The sequence below is a fragment of the Monodelphis domestica genome, chromosome 8 (genome assembly GCF_027887165.1).
Source record: "Monodelphis domestica isolate mMonDom1 chromosome 8, mMonDom1.pri, whole genome shotgun sequence".
NCBI classification, from domain to species: Eukaryota; Metazoa; Chordata; class Mammalia; order Didelphimorphia; family Didelphidae; genus Monodelphis; species Monodelphis domestica.
Genome location: NC_077234.1, coordinates 182,163,514 through 182,184,772, shown reverse-complemented (window position 1 = coordinate 182,184,772; position 21,259 = coordinate 182,163,514). Strand labels below are relative to the sequence as shown.

At 35.6% G+C, this 21,259-nt stretch overlaps 1 protein-coding gene and 1 long non-coding RNA gene across 11 annotated transcripts in view; one reads left to right on the top strand and one right to left on the bottom strand.

Annotated features, from left to right (window-relative positions):
- The window catches only part of ARHGEF7 (Rho guanine nucleotide exchange factor 7), a 381,786-nt gene that overhangs the window by 123,957 nt on the left and 236,570 nt on the right, over positions 1–21,259 (bottom strand). For all 10 annotated transcript variants that reach the window (XM_056807964.1, XM_056807962.1, XM_007501282.2 and 7 more), the window contains 2 exons: positions 19,582–19,676; positions 19,208–19,303 (listed from right to left, as the gene is read on the bottom strand). In XM_056807964.1, the coding sequence (XP_056663942.1) occupies positions 19,208–19,303; positions 19,582–19,676 (191 nt within the window). The remainder of the gene's footprint in view (positions 1–19,207; positions 19,304–19,581; positions 19,677–21,259) is intronic.
- LOC130455891 (uncharacterized) overlaps positions 1–21,259 on the top strand; it is a 113,437-nt gene that overhangs the window by 40,466 nt on the left and 51,712 nt on the right. The window contains exon 2 of the long non-coding RNA XR_008914137.1: positions 13,090–13,149. This is a non-coding gene — a long non-coding RNA (uncharacterized LOC130455891). The remainder of the gene's footprint in view (positions 1–13,089; positions 13,150–21,259) is intronic.

The window sequence follows — 21,259 nt, the reverse complement described above, 5'->3', positions numbered from 1 at the left end:
TTGTTGACAGGGCTGGCAGTTTTGAGGAAAGTGGCTGCTTGGGTGAGTTGGTCATTGGGGGTTGGTTGCAGGTAGTGTGGGATGGCATTTAGTTGCTGGAATATAATGGGGAGTCTGAGCTTACTGAGAGTGCTTTTGGCCTCTGGGATCTCTAGAGATCAGGAGGTCTGTCTCTAAGGCAAGGATCTGCTGGCAGTCGGCTACTGACAGTTGGGGCTGCTATAGAAAACTGATTGAAGGAGTAAGTGGTGGCCATCTATAATTTTTTAGGGAGTTAGGTAGTTAGTGAATCATTTATATATAGAGTAGGTTACATTAGGCGTGATGTTTGCCAGGTAAGAACAAGCTATCCTCAGAATACAGTAAGAGTCAGTTATTGGGAATTTTAAGGGTTAGGAATTAGGAATTTGGGGTATATTTATAGGGTATAAGATTAGTAATCTTTCCTCTTTTCTATCTTTCTATCTATACTGCTTTCATCAATTAAACAAAGTGATAATATTAATTTAAAACTCTACTATATTCTCATTAAAACTTAAATTATTAAAAGCCGCTCTCTTATTTTGTCAAAACCCCTATTTTAACCCGTACAATATATAAAATAAAATTATTCTATCAGGCATTCTGAGCTTTAAAAATTATCCAGAAGTTAGCAATGATCCATTTGTAAACCTACTCTATTATGTGAGTTCATCCAAAAGAGAAAAAATCAAAACATCAATTGAATGATGATGATGATGATGATGATGATGATGATGATGATGATGATGATGATGATAGGGCCAACCATCCAAAAGTTAAACTATGGCAATATAGATTGCAATTTTAGAATTTTGAAATATAACACTTTTCATGTTTCCTGAAATTATTTATGAAGAATAGGAAGAGGGCATGCACTAAAGAGAACTTCTTATGAATTTTGGGTGAGTAAGCACAAAGAAATGGAATGATGCTTAGATCCTACTTGAGGACCTATGACTTTACTGCTTAGTAGACCCAGAAAATTATACCTATCAACTACAGGTATCTGGCTTTGCTCCCTACCAATGTTCTAATTTCCATTCACTCCACAATCAATCCCATTCTTTACTTATTTTCCCCAGGTCCCACCAAAAAATATCCAAATTTCTATAAACAAGAATGAAATAAAGTATTAGGGGTTTTCTTTTTTATATAATCCCTGGAGTAGTCTTCTGCAGTGGCCAATGGACACAAGTAGGGCAGATTATAAATGAAGTTCATTTGCTCTACTAAAGTGAGAACCACTGATATACAACATAAATTTTAAAGTGAAAAAAAAATCCAACTGCTCTACATATAAACTAATTCTACATAAACATAACTAGCTAGAGAAGAGGTTTGAAGTGGGATAATGTTGGCTTCCAAAGGGGAAACTGAGACTAACAGCAAGATGTAATTATATCCTAGGCAAACCTCAAACACTTAGCACTTCAGTTCAGTTTGGAGAACTGTTAGTTCAACTTGATCTATGCTCTATAACTCACAGGAAACTTTAGGAAAAGAGACTCATTTAACCAAAGTTAGTATTTTTAACTTAGGATCTTAGCCACATTTACCACAGAAGCAAATGTAGTTTTTTTCCCTTATTTTACTCCTAATCTGGGTGAGAAACCATAAATGGAGACTATTCTTTCAAGGTGAATTCTCTTAGTTCTTTTTGCCCTGATAGTAACTATGCTTCAGGCTATATCTTACATAAACACCTAGTAAGGAACTTCCATGATCTTTTTCAGATTTATCTACCAGTGTCATTCATTAAGCAAAACCTTATTAAAGAATCTATTATGCACTAGCACTAAATTCTACTTAGGTGCATTATCAGTTGGGGGTATAATAGAACTTTAAAAATTATAACTGTCCAAATGGAAACTATTGGCTCAATGAGAAATCAAGAAATACTCAAATGAAGGCAAAATGAGGAAGGAGTAGGAGGAAGGAGAATGAGGAGGAGGAGGAAGAGGAGACTATCTCATAGGAAAAGCCACTGATCTGAAAACAGATCAAGGAAAGATAATTTAAAAATCACTAGACTACCTGAAAAACTATTCATCAGTCAATTCATCATGTTTCAAAATTATAAAGGAAAGTTGTCCAAATATTTATGAACCTATGAACAAAGTTCAAATTGAGAGAATCCATCAGTTGCTTCTATGAAAAAAGTTCCTAATAAGGAAACTCCAATGAACATTGTAGGCAAAAATCCATAACTTTCCAGCCAAGGAAAAACTTCAAGTAGTCAACAAAAAAGAATTCATATAATGAGAAGCCAAAATCAAAATGATACAATATTTAGCATCCTCTACTATTTAAAAAAGGAAAGTTTAGAAAAATGACATTCAAGAGAGCAAAAGATCTAAGATTATAGTCAAGAATAATTACCTATCAAGGAAAAATGAGCATAATTCTATAAGAAAAGATATGGAAAAGAAATCTTTAAAGTATCACTGATTAAGACTGCAGCTAAGGCAGAGTCATGAAGGCATTTAGAAAAAACAGAAGCCAAATCCTCTGTGACTATCCTTCCACACAAATCTAAACAGAATGCTTCAAAAAAGATAGAAATCCAAACACAACAACAAGATGGAGCCACAGGACTCTCCTACTTGATTCAACTTGAAATGTACACAGAGAAAGTTGAATTCTCAAGTATAAGTGAAAGGAGTAAACTCCCAACACCCCTCCAATATCATGTAATCCCATTCAGGATCACAGAGGACCTGGCACTTTCCACACAGAATGACTGGAAGGCTTGGAATATGATATTTGAGAAGGCAAAGGAACTGAGTCTATAAGCAAGAATCAACTACCCAGCAAAACTGACTATACTCTTTAAGAGGAAAGAATTGTCATTTAATAAAACAGAAGACTTCCAAGAAAACACCAGATTTGAACATAAAATGTAAGGCCCAAATACAAAATTCAAGAGAAGCATGAAAAAGTAAGTAAGAAAGAGGAAAAATTTAAGGGCTTTAATAAGGTCAAATGGCTTATATTCCTATATGGAAAGATGATATCTATAACTCTTAAAAATTTTCATTGCCAAAGTAGATAAAATATCACCTAAAAGTGGGGGAGGGGCCAATATAATAGAAGAGAAGAAGGTGGTGACAGGTAAAACTTAAACCATACTCTCATTAAAATTGACAGAGAAAGAAGAATAGCCAGACTCACTGGGGTATAGAATTGTATCTTACCCTATAGAAAATAATAAGAAGGGTAATAAGAAATGGGGTGGTGGAGAAAGGAGAAATATAAGAGAGGGAAGACTGGGGGAAGGGGGAAGGGGGACCAAAAGCTCCTATAGTAAGAGGGAAGTAAGAAGGGAGGGGAAAGGGGGAGGCTGACTCTAAACATTAAACACTAAAAAAGGAAAAGAATAGAAAAAGGGGCATGGTTAAAAAAAGAAGTCAAAATGGAGGGGAATACACAGAGGGTAATCAAAACTGTGAATGTGAATGGTTTCATGAACTCACCCATAAAACAAAAGTGGATAGCAAGTGGATTAAACATCCAAATCTTAACATATGTTGTATATAAGAAACACACATAAGGCAGATACACACAGGGTAAAGGTAAGAAGCTGGAGCAGAATCTATTTCATTGCAACTAAGATAAAGAGGCATGAGTAACAATTATAATCTCAGACAAAAATAGATTCAATTAAAAAAGTTACGGAAAGAAACTACAAGTTGATAAAAGGTAAGCTAAATAATGAAGAAATATCAGTACTCAACATATATGCACCACATGGTATAGCTTCCAGATTTAAAAGGATAAATTGAAGGAATTTAAGAAGGAAATGAATAGTCAAACCTACCTCAACCTTCTCCTATCAGAATTAAGCAAAATGAGACAAAAAATAATAAAGAAGGAAAGGGAAGGAAATATTAGAAAAACTGGAGCTAATATATGTCGAGAAAATTAACAGGGATTAAAAAGAATATATCTTCTTTTCCATAGAACATGGCACATATACAAAGATCAACAGTGTAACAGGGCATAAAAAAACATAGTAAACAAATGCGGAAAAACAAAAACAAAAACAACTTTCACAGATCGTGATGAGATAAAAATCACAATTAATAAGGTTTTATAGAGCCAAATTTAAAATCAATTGGAAATGAAATAATCTAATTCTTCAGAACTGGTGGGGCAAAGAACAAACAATTATAGATTTGACTGAAGAAAATGACACGGGGGAGACAACATATCAAAATCTATGAGATGCAGCCATAGCAGTACTCAGGTGAAAATTTATGTCCCTGAGTACCTACATCAACAAAATAGATAGGGAGTAGATTAATGAATTGGGCATGAAACTTAAAAAAACTAGAAAAATAACAAAATTTTAAAACCCAGATAAAAACTAAATTGGAAATCATAAAAATCAAAAAGAGAAATGAATAAAATTGAAAGTAAAAGAAATATTGAAGTTATAAATAAGTCTAGGAGATGGTTCCTTAAAAAAAAAACAATTAAATACCTAAAGCATTCATTAATCTAATTAAAAAAAAAGAAATAAAGAGAATCAAATTAACAGTATCAAAAGTGAAAAGGGTGATATCACCCCCAAGGAGGAGGAAATTAGAACAATTTTAAGAGCTATTTTGCCCAATTATATGACAAGAAATATGACAATCTGGGTGAAGTGGAGGAATACTTACAAAAATATGAATTGCCTAGATTAACAAAAGAGGAAATAAAATAATTAACCTCTATTGGAAAAAGAAATTGAACAAGTCATTAAGAAACTCCCTAAGAAAAAATCCCCAGGGCCAGATGGATTCACAAGTGAATTCTATCAGTGATTTAAAGAATAACTAACCCCAATGTTATAAAAACTATTTGACAAAATAAGCAAAGGAGTCTTACGAAATTCTTTTTATGACACAAATATGGTACTGATTCCCAAGCCAGGAAGACCAAAAACAACCCCAAAAAGATATTAAGGAAAAAGACTTGTACAAAAAAATTTATAGCTGTGCTGTTTGTGGTGGCAAAAATTTGGAGAAAGAGGGGATGCCCTCCAATTGGGGAATGGCTGAACAAATTGTGGTACATGTTGGTAATGGAATACTACTGTGCTCAAAGGAATAATAAAGTGGAGGAATTCTATGTGAACTGGAACGACCTCCAGGAATTGATGCAGAGTGAGAGGAGCAGAACCAGGAGAACATTGTACACAGAGACTGATACACTGTGGTACAATCGAATGTAATGGACTTCTCCATTAGTGGCACTACAGTGATCCAGAACAACTTGGATGAACCTATGAGAAAAAACACTATCCACATTCAGAGGAAAAACTGTGGAGTAGAAACACAGAAGAAAAAACAATTGCTTGAATACATGGGTTGAGGGGACACGGTTGGGGATGTAGACTCTAAATGAACATCCTAATGCAAACACCAACAACATGGAAATAGGTTTTGATCAAGGACACATATAATACCCAATGAAACCAAGGACTAATGTTGTAAACAAGGAATAATGTTCTAAATTGATAATTGATAAATAATGTTCTAAATTTCCCTAGCACTATTTATTCAATACCAAAACAAGCAAATTACCAAATGATTAATTATTATGAAGTAAAAAAAAAATAACAAAATTCATCTGGATGAACAAAAGATCAAACAGATCAAGGAAATCAATAGTGAAAAAAAAAGTTAAGGAAAGTGGCCCACCTAGCAGTAACAGTAACAATTTTTTAACTAAGACTTAACTAATAGCAGTAACAGATTTCAAACTATACTATAAAGCAATAATCATCAAAATGATCTGTATCCAATAAGAAATCAAATGGAATGGTTGATCAAAGGAATGGATTAGATATATAATATACAAAAGGAAAACATCACAGTGTCTTAGTGTTTGATCGACCTAAAGATCCATGCTGGTGAGGAAAGAACTCACTACTTAAACAAAAACTACTAGGAAAATTTGTATTCAGTATGGCAAAAATTAGGCAGAGACCAGTATCTTACGCAGTAATATCAAGTGATATCATAAACAAATTAGGGCAATAGAGATAAAATTATGAATTCATGACCAAATCAGACATAGAAGATCATGAAAGAAAAATGAATAAATTTTATTATATTAAAGAGTTTTTGTACAAACAAAACCAATGCAAATAAAATTAGAAAAGCAAGAAAGAGGGGAGATAGAGTTATAGCAAAATTTTCTTTCTTTTTTTGAAGATTAAAAACGAATATTTTTTAGTTTTTTTTTTAAGTTTTTAAAACATTATTTTATTTGGTCATTTTCATACATTGTTCATTGGAAATAGATCATTTTCTTTCCTCCCCCCACGTAAACCCCCACCCCCCCACCCTTTCCCTAGCCGATGCGCAATTTGTCTGGGTATCACATGTGTCCTTGCTCTGAACTCATTTCCTTGTTATTGGTATTTGCATTAGGGTGCTCATTTAGCATCTCTCCTCCATCATGTCCCCTCAACCTCTGTAGTCAAGCAGTTGCTTTTCCTCAGTGTTTTTACTCCCTTAGTTTGTCCTCTGCTTGAGGATAGTTTTTTTGGGTTTTTTTTCCTCTTAGATCGCTGCAGGTTGTTCAGGGACATTGTAAAACCATTACTGGAGAAGTCCATTACGTTCTCTTGTACCACAATGTGTCAGTCTCTGTGTACAATGTTCTCCTGGTTCTGCTCCTCTCACTCTGCATCACTTCCTGGAGGTCGTTCCAGTCTCCATGGAATACCTCCACTTTATTATTCCTTTTAGCACAATAGTATTCCATCACCAACATATACCACAATTTGTTCAGCCATTCTCCAATTGAAGGGCATCCCCTCATTTTCCAATTTTTGGCCACCACAAAGAGTGCAGCTATGAATATTCTTGTACAAGTCGTTTTCCTTATTATCTCTTTGGGGTACAAACCCAGCAGTGCTATGGCTGGATCAAAGGGCAGACAGTCTTTTATCACCCTTTGGGCATAGTTCCAAATTGCCCTCCAGAATGGATGGATCAATTCACAACTCCACCAGCAATGCATTAATGTCCCTACTTTGCCACATCCCCTCAAGCATTCATTACTTTCCTTTGCTGTCATGTTAGCCAATCTGCTAGGTATGAGGTGCTACCTCAGAGTTGTTTTGATTTGCACCTCTCTGATTATAAGAGATCTAGAACATTTTTTCATGTGGTTATTAATAGTCTTGATTTCTTTAACTGAAAATTGCCTATTCATGTCCCTTGCCCATTTTTCAATTGGAGAATGGCTTGATTTTTTATACAACTGGTTTAGCTCTTTATAGATTTGAGTAATTAGACCTTTGTCAGAGGTTTTTGTTATGAAGATTGTTTCCCAATTTGTGGCTTTCCTTCTAATTTTAGTTACATTGGTTTTGTTTGTACAAAAACTTTTTAATTTGATGTAGTCAAAATTATTTATTTTGCATTTTGTGACTCTAAGTCTTGCTTGGTTTTAAAATCTTTCCCTTTCCAAAGGTCTGACATGTATACTATTTTGTGTTCACCTAATTTACTTATAGTTTCCTTCTTTCCATTCAAGTCATTCACCCATTCTGTGTTTATCTTGATGTAGGGTATGAGGTGTTGATCCAAACCTAATCTTTCCCACACTGTCTTCCAATTTTCCCAGCAGTTTTTATCAAATAATGGATTTTTATCCCAAAAGCTGGGGTCTTTGGGTTTGTCAAAGATTGTCTTACTGAGGTCATTTACCCCAAGTCTATTCTACTGATCCTCCTTTCTATCTCTTAGCCAGTACCAAAGGGTTTTGATGACCACTGCTTTGTAATATAGTTTGAGATCTGGGACTGCAAGGCCACCTTCCTTTGTATTTTTTTCCATTATTTCTCTGGATATCCTTGATCCTTTATTCTTCCAAATGAACTTTGTTATGGTTTTTTCTAATTCAGTAAAATAGTTTTTTGGTAGTTCAATGGGTATGGCACTAAAGTTTTATTATTATGTTAGCTCATCCTACCCATGAGCAATAAATGTTTTTCCAATTGTTTAGATCTAGTTTGAATTGTGTGGAGAGTGTTTTGTAGTTGTGTTCATATAGTTCCTGTGTTTGTCTCAGCGGATAGATTCCTAAGTATTTTATATTGTGTTGGGTGACTTTAAATGGAATTTCTCTTTCTAATTCTTGCTGCTGAACTGGGTTGGAGATATACAGAAATGCTGATGACTTATGTGGGTTTATTTTGTATCCTGCAACTTGTTAAAGTTGTTGATTATTTTGATTAGCTTTTTGGTTGATTCCCTAGGATTCTTTAAGTAAATCATCATATCATCTGCAAAGAGTGACAGCTTGGTCTCCTCATTGCCAATTTTAATACCTTCAATTTCCTTTTCTTCTCTAATTGCTACTGATAGTGTTTCTAGTACAATATTAAATAATAGAGGTGATAATGGGCATCCTTGTTTGACTCCTGATCTTAATGGGAAGCCTTTGAGTTTTTCCCCATTGCAGATGATGTTTCCTGATGGTTTTAGGTATTTACTGTTTATTATTTTTAGGAAAGGCCCTTCTATTCCTATACTTTCTAGTGTTTTCAATAGGAATGGGTGTTGTATTTTGTCAAAGGCTTTTTCTGCATCAATTGAGATAATCATGTGATTTTTGTCAGTTTGCTTGTTTATATGGTCAATTATGTGGATGGTTTTCCTAATATTGAACCATCCTTGCATTCCTGGAATGAATCCTACCTGATCATAGTGGATAACCCTTGTGATGACTTGCTGGAGTCTTTTTGCTAGTATCCTATTTAAGATTTTTGCATCTATATTCATTAGGGAGATTGGCCTATAGTTTTCTTTCTCTGTTTTTAACCTGCCTGACTTTGGGATCAGTACCATGTTTGTGTCCTAAAAAGAATTTGGTAGAACCCCTTCTTGGCTTATCCTGTCAAATAGTTTGTATAATATTGGGGTTAGCTGTTCTTTGAATGTTTGATAGAATTCATTTGTGAATCCATCTGAAGCTGGGGATTTTTTCAACACAGACTGTGGAAGAGGAGGTTGCTACTTTTCTTTTTCTTCCTTTTTTTTTTTTTGGCTCCGGGATCATTCGGCCCACACCACCTAAATCTAATCCCATCAGGAGCCCTCAGAGTCCAGGCAAGCCACAACCCCTCCCCCCTTAGAGAGCTGGGTCTTCTGAAAAAAACCGAAACCTAGAGGCAAAGTCAAGATGGCAGCCTAGAAGGAGCATAGACCTGGCAGCCTGGCCAGAGCTTTAGAGATCCTCCATATCTGCTCCAGCTGTCCAGGAAGTTTAAAACTCAGAGTAAACCCAGCCCAAATAAGCTGAACTCAATCCCATCAAAAGCCTCCAGAACACAGGGAAGCCCAGGCTCCCCATCCATCCTCATTGACTGCTGGACTTTAAGCCAATCAAAAGCCTCCAGAGGACAGGAAAGCTCAAACCCCCAACAACTCTCCCCCAGAGACTACACCAAGAGATCCTCTGTTAAAGCTCCAAGAGGGGAGACTAATAGAAGTCCCTAAAAAACAAAAAAATGAGAGGAGCAAGAGCACAGACAAATACGGGGAGGAAAGAAGAGGTGAATTTGAACAAACAACAGAAACAGAAGAAACTACAATAGACAGCTACTACTCACCAAATGGAACAGAGGGGGAGAGATAAGCAAACGATAAACCAGAAATCCCAGCGAATTGGATACAGGCTGTGGAAGAACTCAAAACACAACTAAGAGAGGCTGAAGACAATTGGGAAAAGAACTTAAAAATTAAGATAAGTCATCTGAAAACAGAGGCACTTGAACTAAAACAAGAAAATAGTGTCCTGAAAGCCAAAATCATCCAGCTGGAAAATGAGGCAAAGGAGATGAAAGATGAGGCAAAGGAGATGAAAGATGAGATAAAGAGGATGAAAGATGATCTTCAAAGAAACTCAGACCAGAAGGAAAAAGACGACCAAAAAGCCAAAGATGAAATCCAATCTTTAAGAACCAGAGTAAAACAACTAGAATCAAGTGACCTCACAAGGCAGCAGGACACTATAAAACAAAACAAAAAGAATGAAAAAATTGAGGAAAATGTGAAGCATCTCATTCACAAAACAGACGATTTAGAAAATCGTTCAAGAAGAGACAATTTAAGAAAAATTGGACTACCAGAAGACCACGACAAAAGAAAAAGCCTGGACATAATACTAGAGGAAATTATCCAGGAAAACTGTCCCGAAATCCTAGAACAAGAGGGGAAAGTGGAGATTGAAAGAATCCACAGATCACCCTCTGTATTTAGTCCCCAACTGACAACACCAAGAAAAGTTATAGCCAAATTCAAAAACAATCAGATAAAAGAACAGGTATTACAAGCTGTCAAGAAGAAACCATTCAGATACCATGGAAACATGGTGAGGATAACACAGGATCTGTCTGCATCCACACTGAAGGACCCAAAGGCATGGAATACGATATTCCAGAAAGCAAGGGAACTAGGCCTACAGCCAAGAATAAAATACCCATCAAAACTGACTATATTCTTACAGGGGAAAGTATGGTCATTTAACACAACAGAAGAGTTCCAAGCATTCATAAATAAAAGACCAGACCTGAACAGAAAATTTGAAGTCCAACCACAGAACTCAAGAGAATCATCAAAAGGTAATTAAAAAAGAGGTGAAAAACAACAACAACAACAACAAAGGTTTTTTTTAAGAGACTCAATAAGTTAAAATGATATGTATACCTATAAGAAAAGAGGTCATTGGCAACTCTTAAAAACTGTTGCTATCACCTAAGCAGCTAGAAGAACTACACTCAGAGGGAACAGTGACAAACTGTATAGGATGAAAGGACAAGACATAAATAGGTATATAGATATATGCATGCATAAATACATATACATGTGTATGTATACATATATATATATATATACATGACTAAAGCTAAAAAAGAAAAGAGGTTATGACTAAAAGAAATGGGAAAAGAAACAAATGGGGGTAAATTTATATGTCACAAAAAAGCTCATGGTGGGAGGGGGGAGAACATTGATACACTGGAAGGGTAAAGAGGTTGGAGATAGGAAATACTCAACTCTTACGTACTTTGAAACTGACCCAAAGAGGGAAGAACAATCCAATCTATTGGGGAAGAGAATAGATTTGCACCCTATAGGGGAGTAGAAGGGTAAAAAACAGACTGGTGGGGAGGGAAGCAGTACAAGGGAGGGAGAGGAGGGGGATTTTTAAAAAGACTACATGGGAAAATAAGGGAGGGAATTAGAAGGGAGGGGGGTAGAAAGGGAAATACAAGGGGGACTGATTTAAAGTAAATCACTGGACTAAAAGGTAGAGCTGAAGAAGAAAGGTTAGAATTAGGGAAGGATATCAAAATGCCAGGGAGTCCACAAGTGACAGTCATAACATTGAATGTGAATGGGATGAACTCACCCATAAAACGTAGACAAATAGCAGAATGGATTAGAATCCAAAACCCTACCATATGTTGTCTCCAAGAAACACACATGAGGCGGGTAGACACCCACAAGGTCAGAATTAAAGGATGGAGTAAGACCTTCTGGGCCTCAACTGACATAAAGAAGGCAGGAGTGGCAATCATGATATCTGATAAAGCCAAAGCAAAAATAGACCTGATCAAAAGGGATAGGGAAGGTAATTATATTTTGTTAAAAGGGACTTTAGATAATGAGGAAATATCACTAATCAACATATATGCACCAAATAATATAGCACCCAAATTTTTAATGGAGAAACTAGGAGAACTGAAGGAAGAAATAGACAGTAAAACCATATTAGTGGGAGACTTGAACCAACCATTATCAAATTTAGATAAATCAAATCAAAAAATAAATAAGAAAGAGGTAAAAGAAGTGAATGAAATCTTAGAAAAATTAGAATTAATAGACATATGGAGAAAAATAAATAGGGATAAAAAGGAATACACCTTCTTCTCAGCACCACATGGCACATTCACAAAGATTGACCATACATTGGGTCACAGAAACATGGCACACAAATGCAGAAAAGCAGAAATAATAAATGCAGCCTTTTCAGACCACAAGGCAATAAAAATAATGATCAGTAATGGTACATGGAAAACCAAATCAAAGACTAATTGGAAACTAAACAATATGATACTCCAGAATCATTTAATTAGAGAAGAAATCATAGAAACAATTAATAATTTTATCAAGGAAAATGACAATGGCGAGACATCCTTTTCAACCTTTTGGGATGCAGCCAAAGAGGTAATCAGAGGTAAATTCATATCCCTGAGTGCATATATCAACAAACTAGGGAGAGCAGAGATCAATCAGTGTTCTAAATCTCTTATAATCAGAGAGATGCAAATCAAAACAACTCTGAGGTATCACCTCACACCTAGCAGATTGGCTAACATGACAGTTATGGAATGAAATGAATGCTGGAGAAACAAATAAAATACTATAAAATAAAAAAAAAGCACAAAAAAATAAAAAATAAAAGGTGGGTCAGATATTACTGAGAGGGCTTTTTTGCTTTAGCCTTTAGAAGGCGGCTTTTTGGCTTTGGGGCTTTGGACTTTTGTTTTGGGTTGTTAGGTTGTTGTTTTTTTTTTCTTTCTTGAACTTTTTGGAAGGTGTCTGTTCTTCGTTGACAGCCCTAATTAGGGTTGGATTAAACAATGATTGAGTTGTTTTTGATTGGGCTAGATTAGTTGTGATTTATAGTAGTTATAGGCTATAATAGGTAGATATTGGCAGTTTTAGGTAGTAATTATAGGTAGTTATTAGATAACTAGTACAGACATTAGGAATTTTCTTTCTCTACTGCTTTTCTATATTTTTCTCTTTACTATATTTATTTTACTATCTCAACTAAATTGTTAATTATTAAAAGTTGCTAGAAATTTTCTTTTCTTTGGCTTAAAGGGATAATATTAATTTACAACCCTACTATATTCTCATTAAAACTTAAATGATTAAAAACTGCTCTCTTATTTTATTTCTAAGAAAAAAAAATTATTATTTTAACGCTTACACTGCCAACCAGTTACTGTCTGCTACTAAAGGCCATTTTCATTTATTTATTTACCTGATTTAGGGGAGAAGTGAAATCCTCCAGGATCTCAATGCGTTGGCTCCACATCATGGTGCCTGCCAGGTAAAAAAAAAATGCTCTGGGGATGGCTGCAGATGAAGTTTTTTAAGAGGAAAAGATTCCATGGGGATTGTAACAGAAGAAATATTATTAAATTCCATTAGGGAAAAAATATACCCTCAAAGAAAAAAAGGAGTTTAACAAAAGAAGTCATAGGAAACACATATGTACATGTCACCACCAAGAGCATTTACTAAGAATCTGATTGTCTAAATGGTGTTGTATAAAATGAGCAAGGCAGGTCATATCTCAATAGACTAACATGGGACAGAAAATACTGGTACACATAAACACACTGAGGACACATACCGAATACTTATGCTAATGCTTAAGGGAAGAGATTAAGTGATAGAAATTACTCAGGGATAATGACTGCCTGTCTCAATAAGAGATTACTTCATGGAAAAGCTAGAGCACTCAGCATCTATCTGCAGTTATGACATTTTAGTCACTATTAATGAGTTATACATTTTAGGGCACTATCCCAAAGAGGCTAGATTTTCTTCCCTAATTCTTAGCCCAGTTGCTAAGGCCAAGTGAATTGGAAAGCTGCTATTTTGATAAGTAGGAAGAACAATAGTGTGGGCTTTCTTTGGGCATGGACAATTTATGACATTATATCACTCTATAATTATCTATAAATATGTATAAATATATATAATCTATATATATATGTATATATGTATGTGTGTGTGAATGTATTTTGCTTTATTATTAAAAACATGATAATATATATATATATATATATATATATTTGTACAAGTTCTAATGATGAGCAACAATAAATCAGGCCTGGAAATTAATAGGAGTGGATCAGCTAGATAATGTTTGGAAGCCACACATTGCTTTCAATCATTCCAAGAATTTTACCATCATAGAAATCAATCTTTTAACACTCTCTCCATATGTCCATCAATCGGTGAAAAAACCCTATGATTTCATAACATTAAAATTTTCATTTGACCCAAAGGATAATGCCAAGACACATACTAAAAACATAGGCTATAAGATTCACTACGAATGACCTGGCATGTGAGATGTGGCTTAAAAGACACATATGACTCACAAAGAAAGTGGAGCAACAAAGTAATAAGAGTGAAGAGAAATAAATGAACATACTAAGCAAAGTCTAGATACCCACAGAAGAGCAACTCCGGAGGCCCTGCTGCCTCAAACTTCATCTTTACCTTAGAGGCAGACTATTTAGATCTCAGGTATTAACATTCAGGTTACCACTGCAGGAACACTTTGTAATCCAAAACCTCCTATAGCAGTGATGGCAAACCTTTTGGAACTTTTTAGGGAACCCATGCCATGCCCCTCCCCCATTGTGTGCCATGCTCTGCCCCCAACTGTGTGCCCGGACTCTGGCTGCATGCAGTGCCCCACCCAACCCTGCATTTGGGGGAGGGGCCAGGATGCAGGCTGGCCAAGCCAAGCTTGAGCTCCATGGGAGGCCCCAGTGCCTCCTGACAGGATGGTGCAGCCCCACCCTGCCCCTGCTACCTGCAACCAGAGACAGGACCAGGCTCCCAGTGGGCCAAGACAGTGGCCTACATGGTACCCACAGAGAGGTCTTTGCTTGCCATTTTTGGTACAAGCTCCATTAATTTTGCCATCATGGTCCTGTAGGCTACACAACTTATTTCAGGTTTATATACACTGTCTGACACAGTTGGTGAGAAGACATAATTAAATGCAAAAGGAGATCCCTTCAAGACCAGAAGAAATATAAAGAGATACAATTAAATTCAACAAATTTAACAAGGTGTCAGATATAGGCTTAACAGGAGAAAGGGCTTCTGACGATGGATGAGCGATTCTGAAAGATAATGTCATTATAAAAATATTCAAGCAAGACTACACTGACTTTTTGTCAGGGATGGATGGCATATCTGAAAAGAAAGAAGAGAACAAAATGAAGCAGGACAAAATGACCTTTGAATGTGCTTTCTGAATAAGATTCTGCATAGCACTGTGTACTGGGGAGGAGTCAAGATACATAAGTAACCTTAAGTTAGTTGTGTGATTTGGAGTAACTAGGGGAGGCAGGGTAGAAAAGAGGAAGAGGGGCAGAAAAATAGAGGAAAAGCCAGGTTCATAAGCAACCATGAAGCAGATTTATTTTTATTTTTTAAAATATTTTTCCATGTTTACATGAGTCATTTTCTTTGCCTCCCCATTTCCTTTTCCCCCTCCTAGAACCAGCAAACAATTAAAATGGGTTATACAAATGTTATCACTTCATTTCCATATTACTCATTTTTGTGATAGAGCAATCTTTTAATGAATGGTAAGTTGAAAACTGTTGTAGACAGTAAAAAGCAAGAGCAGACAGTGGAATTAGTGATGAGCAGTTCTAAAACTTACTGTTAGAAATTTGTATTCTAAGGAAAGAAATACATATCAAAATAAGAAAAATGCTGTCACTAAAATGGAGAGGAAGAGGGAAAATGGCAGATACTTTATTATTATCACAAAAGAGTTTTCCTAGGAAGAGAAACATGTTTTCTAAACCCTACTTTACAAATGAGTAAACTTATTACTTGATTCTGTAAAACTTACCTGAGTTACATCAAAACCAGAAAAAGTATCAGTACTGTATCCCAGCCCTCATGACATATGATTCAACACTATTCACTAGGCCATACTATTAAATGTAAGTGAGAAAAGGAAAGAGAGGAAATGTGAATCCAAAATGTCTGCTTCTTTTGCAAAGAATTAAACCTAAAGCAAATGAGCCCCAATGACAACCCAAGTGATACTCAAGCCATCATATTCATTGGCATATCAATATGCCTATTACTCAGGCTGGAAAAGCTACAAGAGAAAAACTGATTTAAATGTTTGGTTAGAGGCCAGTGTTTAGTCACTCTCTGCCATATGACTTCGTTTCACTACATATTCTAATACAAAGTGCTTTGAGAGGATCTGAAAGTCAGCCAAAAAGTTGAAGTTATAAAGCTATTTTCAATCTAGTAAGTTGTTAATCAATTTATAGAGCTGACTTTCTAGCCAATACAAAATAGCATACTGAAATCGAGAGGCCAGGATAAGTTCACTCCTCTCCATTTACAAGATTTAGAAAGAAGCAAATTTAAACAAACTAAAATGAAATCAGGCATTCAGAAATCAATGAGATACAAAGGAAAAGAGTAAATCAAGTAAGTCTGGATTGATTTCATTCTTACTGTATGGTAAACACAGGGCTATGGACTGGAGATACAAAGAAAGGCAAAAACAAAGAGAGTCTTGAATCTCAAGGAAGTGACAATTTAAAGTGGGAGACAACATGCAAACAGCTAGATACAAACAAAATGTATATAGGACAAATTGAAGGCAATCTCAAAAGGCAGGCACTACTATTAAGAAGGACTGAGTACAATTGAATTCTTGCAGAGGTAGGACTGCAGCGGATATGTGAAGGAAGCCAGGGAAGCTAAGGGGCAGAGAAGAGAGAAAGCATTCCAGGCATTGGGGACAACCAGTAAAAACGGCCCAAGTCAATACCCCAAGATGAAATGTCATATGAGATGAACAGCAAAAAGGCCAATGTCTCTGAATCTCAGAATATATAAAAGGGTGTGAGGTAAAAAGATCGAAAATGTAGGAAGCGGTCAGGTTATTAAGTGCTTTGTATACCCAATTGGGAATTTTATATTTGATCCTGAAATGGGAAGTTTACTGAATGGGAGAGGGAGGTTCAGGAGTGGGGGGTAAGGGACAGTGATAGAGTCAGAGATGCATTTTAGGAAGATCAATTTGACATCTAAATGGAAAATGGATTGGAGGGGAGAAAGAAGTGAAACAATCATATGAAGTGACAAGGACCTGCAATCTGGAGGGAAGAAGAGAGAAAGAAGCACAGATAAGAGAAGCTATGAAGGTGGACTAGATAGGACCTGGTAACTGATTTGATATGGAAGGGGAAAGTCAAGTATTGCGGATGACTCCTAGGTTATGATCCTGGGAGATTAGGAGGTATGGGGTACTGTGGAAAATAATAGGGAAGGTAGGAATAGAGGGAGAATTGGGGAGAGAAATGAGGAGTCATATTGGACATGTTGAGTTTCAGGTACCTACAGAGTATCCAGTTCAAGATGTCTAAAAGGCAACTGGAGACATGAGACTGGAGATGACGAGACAGGTGAATTCACACTGACTTCTCTGCTTGGAGATGATAACTGAAACCATGGGAGATGAAGAGATTACCGAATGAAATATTATAAAAGGAGTAAAAGACCTGGGTGAGAAATCTGGAGAACCACTGAAGTTAACACATTTGAAAAACATTAGCATTTAAAAGGAAAACAAAAACAACTCATCTCTGTTTTGTATTGTATTGTATTAGTATATGACTAATGTATTAATATATTATTTATAAAACTAAGTTTGTTGGAGGCAGCTGGGTAGCTCAGTGGATTGAGAGTCAAGCCTAGAGATGGGAGGTCCTAGGTTCAAATCTGGCTTCAGACACTTCCCAGCTGTTTGACCCCTGAACAAGTCACTTAACCCCCATTGCCTAGCCCATACCATTCTTCTGCCTTGGAAGCAAAACACAGTATGGGGAGGGAAGGAGAAAACTAAGTTTGTTACTACCAAAAGTGATCCCTTCTCAAAAATTCGAGGACAAAGCTCTAATTTAAATCCCTGAAGACCTCAAACACCAGAAAGAACATAGCAGATGCTCAATAAATGATTGTGACTGTCACTATTGTCAATGAACAGTCACACAAAGTGGATTAGTCATATAAAGGACTGGATGCCCAATCATCCAGGAAAAGTAAATTCCCCGAGAGTCTCAATGCAAGGCCTTAAGGGAATACCACCATTGCTAGGTGCCCTGATATACAACCCAGAACAAATACAAAATATGTGAATATGTCCTCAGTTCTATACAGAAATAGCTTCTTTCAAGTCTTGTAAAGAGTGAAGAAAATAGAAAACACCAAAAAGAATTACATAAAAGAAAACCAACATTAAAATGCTGCCAAATTCAGAACATAATTTCCAATCATGGTCCTAAAGAAAAGAAGAAGAAAGATATTTCCCTCCTCTTGGGAGAAGGCATGGGAGACATAGAATGATGATTATATTGTCAAAAAAAAGAAGTTTTCTGTTTAAATTTCTTTGTTATAAGCAGAATTTTAATAAGGGAAAATGACTAATGAATTTAAAAGTCATGAGTTAAAAGTTAATAGGAGGAGGGGATAAGAGAAAAGATGAAGAGAGATAATATTTCCATTCTTAGGATACAGGCAACTTAAAGAAAAAAGCTATACTGAAGGAATTAAACTCTTTCATAGAAAAATTGGAGATATTTTCACCTTTTGAATTTCCTACAGTTAAAAAGAAACAGAAAAATACTATGTACTTCTATGCATTTCTTCTATTTGCTTCCCCCTGCAAAAGGGAAATGCTTCAAGATGGCTAGCGGGAACAGAATGGACTACTTTGACGGGGCAGTGGTAGAAAAGTGCTGGAGAACTTTTTATGATCTATTTCCCAAACTACATCAGAACAACAACATGAGTCAAGTAACCCACAGAATAGCCAATCCACAAATTATGTTTTTAACCACTAATGCATCTCTTGGCTGCAAGAAATTGCATCATGGAGGTATTGTAATGAAAATATTCAAAATAGGTAGGAAATGTCAGAATTAGCATCATTCGGCTCTCCCTCAAAAAGAAGAGAGATTTTGGTGCCTAATACTTTTTTTATAACTCTAAAAGCACTTTTAAAAAATTATTTCCAACATGCTCTACCATCAAGTGAACACTTTGGCTTCTCAGAAGTTTTCCAAGTTTGAAAACATAAGCACAATGAGCCAAGATTTTTGTGAAACAAAGAGAACATCTTAGTTATAAAGTAGGAGGGAAAGTACACCATTTAAACACAACTTTTGATATCAACCACAAGCTATCCTGAAAATTCAAAATCATAAAAATTTAATCTGTAGAAATCAGAATCCTGAAATGCAGTTTCTTTAATTCTCCAATCCCTTAAAAAATACCACAGGAACCAATATGAAACCTGCAATTTAAAGCATGCTACTTACTTGGTGCATTCTTCTAAAGACTGTACAAGCATTTGCTGGAAAGAACTTATTTCTTCTAGGTTCCCCATTAAATATAAAATATTCGTTGAGTTTAACCTAATGTCAAGAAAAACACAATTAAAAATTTGTAAACAATTTTTAAAATATGCCTCATACCCATCCAAACACACATAATATTCTTTTTTTTAAAGCATGCTTTAATCCAAGAGTACTAGAATGTAATCCTTCATTGTCATTGTTTAATTATCAGTTTTCTAACACAAGAAGAGAAAAGGAAGTAGAAAGCAAAAAAAAAAGCGAGAGAGAGTATAGGATCACTTATTAAGTTTTTTAAATATCTTCTAATAGTGAGAGCAATTAACAATCTAACTTACTTTTCACTGGACTGTAATGGTCGCAGGTAAGTTGAAAGAATAGTCTGTAGTTCTTTAGAATACTCATTTTCTGTTTCTAAAATATTCTGTAGCACCTAAAATAAAAGATTAATGACTATTAGCTAACTGTCAAAGGATAAAGTGCACAAGAATTACATACTTTGGAAAAAAATTATAATATTACCATTGTTCAAGTCTTATCTGAGGCCTCTATAGAAGTGCTGGACATTAATACATCCTTGTTTCTTGCCTCTGAACCTATATTCTTCAAATCTATGTGAGAAACTGTGGCTAACATTTATTCAAATTATCCCACTACATCTTGCCAAAAGGCATTAATGAATAGTGACTCAAAAAAGTCACGATGAATTTCTAAAGTAAGAATACAAATAATATATACCTGGTAGCATTATTTACTGTGCCTAATACAACTAGTAATTTAAGAACTAGACTTACAACTACAAGACATTACTCTAACCACATTACAATTCAAGAAACATTTATTATATCATTCAGATTTATGTCTATTTAGTCTAATTTAACGCTTAATATGCCATACTAATAGATTTTCAGTAAAACAGTGAATTAGGAAAATCATTCTGGAAAGCAATTTGGAATTATGTAAAGGGGCTAAATTAATTATTCCCTTTGATTAAAAAGTAAAAGTTCCATATACATTTATGGCAGCATTTTTTTGTGGTATTAGTCAGTCAACAACAGTCATTTATTAAGCATTCCTTATTTGGTCAGCACTGCATACAGGGCTGGAGAGACAAGGAAAGGCAAAGAAGAGAAGAAATAGAAACAATTATGTACAAACAAGCTCTACAGAAAATAAAGAGGAGATAGGTATCTTGTGCAAAAAAAAAAAACAGCAAGAAGGACAATGTCCCTGGATCCCAAAGTATGTGGAGGAGATTAAAATGTAAGAACACTTGAAAGTGGGAATGAGTCAGGTTATGAAGGATTTTAAAAGTTAAACAGAGGATTTCACATTTTATCCTGAAGGGAATAAAGAACCATTGGAGTTTACTGAACAGAGTATTAAATGGACAGACCTCTGCTTGAAAATCAATTTAAAAACTGAATGGATGTTGGATTGGAATGGGCAAAGAACTGAGGTGGGGCAGGAGGAAGTTGCCCTCCTAAACCCTTAGACTCTTGAGTTTTCTCAGGGGCAGATGGCTTGGAACCTGGTTGAAGGGGGTCTATAAGAGAAGTTCCATGGGGATTAGAATGAGTTAGTTAGCAACATTTGACACCTCTTCAATGCAGACTAGCCATGGACCCTTCCTCCCAACTTTTCTTCATGTTTCTTAAAGGAATTTTGGATTTTTTTTTAATTTGTACAGTGAAAACAATTTTTTTCTGTTGAATAAAAATGAGAAATACAAAAAGAAAAAAGAAAGAACCAAGGGGGGGGGGGGGACACCTTGGGCAGGAAGACCAACTAAAGGTTATTACAATAGGAGTTCATGTATGGATGATGGTAGGATCAAAAGAGAAGGGATGGGGAGAAGTATATGAGAGATATCATTAAGGAAGAAACAAAAGGACTTAACAACTGATTGGATAAGAGAATTGAAGAAAGTGAGGAGTTAAAGATGACACCTGAGTTATAAGCCTGGGTGAGTAGAAGGACAATGGTAATAGAGGTATAAGAGTAACTACAAAAGTA